The sequence below is a fragment of the Triticum aestivum genome, chromosome 4A, assembly GCF_018294505.1.
Source record: "Triticum aestivum cultivar Chinese Spring chromosome 4A, IWGSC CS RefSeq v2.1, whole genome shotgun sequence".
NCBI lineage: Eukaryota > Viridiplantae > Streptophyta > Magnoliopsida > Poales > Poaceae > Triticum > Triticum aestivum.
The window spans coordinates 649,885,892-649,889,265 of record NC_057803.1 but is presented as its reverse complement, the minus strand read 5'-3'; the positions used below and the strand labels follow the sequence as shown (position 1 = coordinate 649,889,265).

Here is a 3,374-nt window from a genome sequence, read left to right as displayed (position 1 = left end):
GTAAACTACATGTAAAAGATAAACAAACAAATCGAGAAAACGCAAATGACCTTTTCGGTTCATTGCATTGGAAGGATGGGGGGAAGTTATAGTCCTCCTAGGAGGTTAATTTTACAGTACATCATACAACACAGTGGACATCCCAGGATTGGTGCAGAACAACCCGTGGGCCTTGTGCCCCTGCCTTAGCCCATCATTGGATCTCATCCTTGATCTTGTTGAGGAGCCCAGTGATGGAAGGCATCGCATTATCGAAGACGCATTCACTGTTTGATAATTTAGCTGGACATGGCGCCTATCACTGATTTGATGTCATTGGCGATATTCTTGGCATCTGCTGCAATACCAGCCAATCCCCTCCTTCCTAACCCAGCACAGTAGAGCCCATTTTCACCTTTCCAATGATTCGAATATTCTTTGATGGGTAGTCCATTGCCATTTAACATGCTCTCACCATTCTAGGATAAAAAAATAACATAGAACTTGTTAGCAGATTTAACAATTGTTGCACCAAGAAAACAAACTCAGACATATTCAAACATCGATGTTGTTACCTTCATCCATATATTTGCTGTGCTTTTGTATCCAGTTGCAAACACAATCACGTCAAATGATATCTTTTTACTGCATTGAAATTCAACTATATCGCCCGTGATCTTACTAATGCTCCCCTGTACCTGAAGGAGAAGAATAGAATATTGATAACTTGGCATATAAAGACAACATATGTTATGACATTTATGTCATGTTAAGATATACTTACTTTGATGATACCTTTTTTGATTAACCCAACAGTGCTAACATCAATAACAGCGGATCGACCCGTTTTTGACTTGAGGGTCATTGGACCCATTTTTGGCCTTCTAATGCCATACCTCGACAGGTCTCCAAATATTAAATTTGCCGCCATCACAAGGAGGTTATCCACTAGATTCAGTGGAAGGCGGCGAGCAAGTGTCATCCCCAACCGGATTAGTTCCTTTGTCATTACATGAATCTGCAACCACAAAACTTGTCACATCTCTTTTGAAGCCTGCATCATCGAATAAAATTTCATAGAATCATCTTCTTTCAAGAGTTAATTTTTCATTGTAGTTCGTCTAATTGCTTAGTTGTTTGTGCATGTAATAAAAATAGTCTATCGCTCTATACCATGAAATACTTTCTAGTAATAACTCTGAAAAATTGCATCCATCTAGTGGTGGTTATAATAAGAAATTGCAATGTACCCACTGAAAATATATAGTGCCCGTAGGGTGGGGGTGGGGGATTCCCTAGTGTTTCCAGGTCAAAAAATAATATATAGCGCGTGTACATACCGGGCTTCGTATAACGACTGAAGTATTGGCACCATGGGCCGCAAGGTAATAAGCAATTTCCATTCCAGAGTTGCCAGATCCAACGACCAATACATTCATGCCAGAGTAGCTCTTGCCTGATTTGAAGCTTGAGGAGTGGATGACATCACCCAGAAAACTTTGCAGTTCGGGGATCATTTGAATATTCTCTACACTGTTCTCACCACTTGCCACAACAAGAAACTTCGCTGTGAACCTGACTATTGTGCTCTTTGCCATGTCATGTGCCACAATGGACCAACATTTTTCGTCATCGTCAAATGTGGATGACTCCACACTAGTGAGATACTTGGGTTGAATATTGAAACGCTCAACATAGTCATCCAAGTACTTCACAAACAACATTTTTGGTATGTATGTTGGAGCATCTAGTGGGTATGACATGTGTGGCAACTCACAGAACTCCTTTGCAAGATGCAGCTTTAGGCGATCATAGGCGCGGTTGCGCCAAAGCGACGCGCTGCAACTTTCACGCTCGACAATTACATAAGGAATTGAGAATTGGCTAAGGCATGCTGCTGTTGCAAGGCCTGCTGGCCCAGCGCCAACAACCAACACTACAACATTCTCCATTTCAAAGAGAAGAGTTGACAAAGTTGTGGGATGGGTGCAATGGTAGGCTGGAGTGTTTACTTGCTTGCTCGATGAATCTTTGGATGCATATATGGGCATATATATATACTGGTATGTTTCATGTGTCAATCTATTTAGAATGAGGAATGAAAAAGGTAAAGATTTATTGACGCCTTATCCTGGTGTGTACTAGTATTCCGTCTAAATATGGAACCGTTGGTGTGAAAGCATGTCCTGATACATTACAGAGGATACAAAATAGACAGGAAACACACTCTTGATCGATTGTTTTTTTTGGAAACTTATCAACCGGCTTTGGATATGTTTAGACTAAAATCTCTTTAGAATTTCTTTCCGTTCCTGTTGTCATCAATGAAAATTCATACGGGATAAGGATATGTTTAGTATATACTCCCTCCATCCAAATTATTTGTCGCAGAAATGGATGTATCACATATTTTTTAGTTCTAGATACATCCATTTCTATCCATTTTGAAGACGTAATTTGGGACGGGGAAGTACTTGTATTGAAAGATCGTGGTTGTCACCTAAGGGGGGGGGGGTGAATTGGTGCATTAACATTATTACAGTTTAGGCTTGAACGAATACAGAATAAAACTAGCATTTAATTTGTCAAGCACAAAACCTAAAATAACTAGGCTCACCTATGTGCACCAACAACTTATGCTAAGCAAGATAAACAACTAGGTGATAGCAAGATATATAACATGAAACACTATGGATATCACAAAGTAAAGTGCATAAGTAAAGGGCTCGGGTAAGAGATAGCCGAGGCACGCGGAGACATGATGTATCCTGAAGTTCACACCCTTACGGATGCTGGTCTCCGTTTGAAGTGGTGTGGAGGCACAATGCTTCCCAAGAAGCCACTAGGGCCACCATAATCTCCTCACGCTCTCGCTCAGTGCAAGATGTCGTGATTCCACTAAGGGGCCCTTGGGGGCGGTCATCAGACCCGTACAAATGGCAACCCTTGTGGCGGTCACCGAACACATACACTTTGGCAACCCCTGGGGGCGGCCACCGGTACCCGTAGAATTGCTCGGGGTAATCTCCACAACGTAATTGGAGACCCCGGCGCTTGCCCGGAGCTTTACACCACAATGATTGAGTTTTGATAACACCAACCATCTAGTGTATCAAGGCACACAAGAGGAACAAGCTGTAGGGTGCCCAAACACCTAAGAGTAACAAGCTTCTCAACTTCACTTCCACATATCACCGTGAAGAACTCAAATTGATGCACCAAATGCAATGGCAAGGGCACACAGAGTGCCCAAGTCCTTCTCTCCAAATTCCCACCAAAGCAACTAATGCTAGGGAGGAAAATGAGAGGAAGAATGAAGAAGAGAACACGAAGAAATCCAAGATCTATATCCAAGGGGTTTCCCTCACATAGAGGAGAAAATGATTGGTGGAAAC

General features: G+C 42.0%; 1 protein-coding gene across 1 annotated transcript; it reads right to left on the bottom strand.

Moving 5' to 3' along the window:
* Nucleotides 1-278: 278 nt before the first annotated feature.
* LOC123082888 (probable indole-3-pyruvate monooxygenase YUCCA11) lies at nucleotides 279-1,931 on the bottom strand. Its single transcript, XM_044505104.1, has 4 exons — nucleotides 1,320-1,931; nucleotides 764-997; nucleotides 606-677; nucleotides 279-458 (listed from the first exon to the last, which is right to left on the bottom strand). Exons 1-4 carry the CDS (start codon nucleotides 1,929-1,931, stop codon nucleotides 279-281), a joined length of 1,098 nt encoding a protein of 365 aa, XP_044361039.1.
* Nucleotides 1,932-3,374: the final 1,443 nt, after the last annotated feature.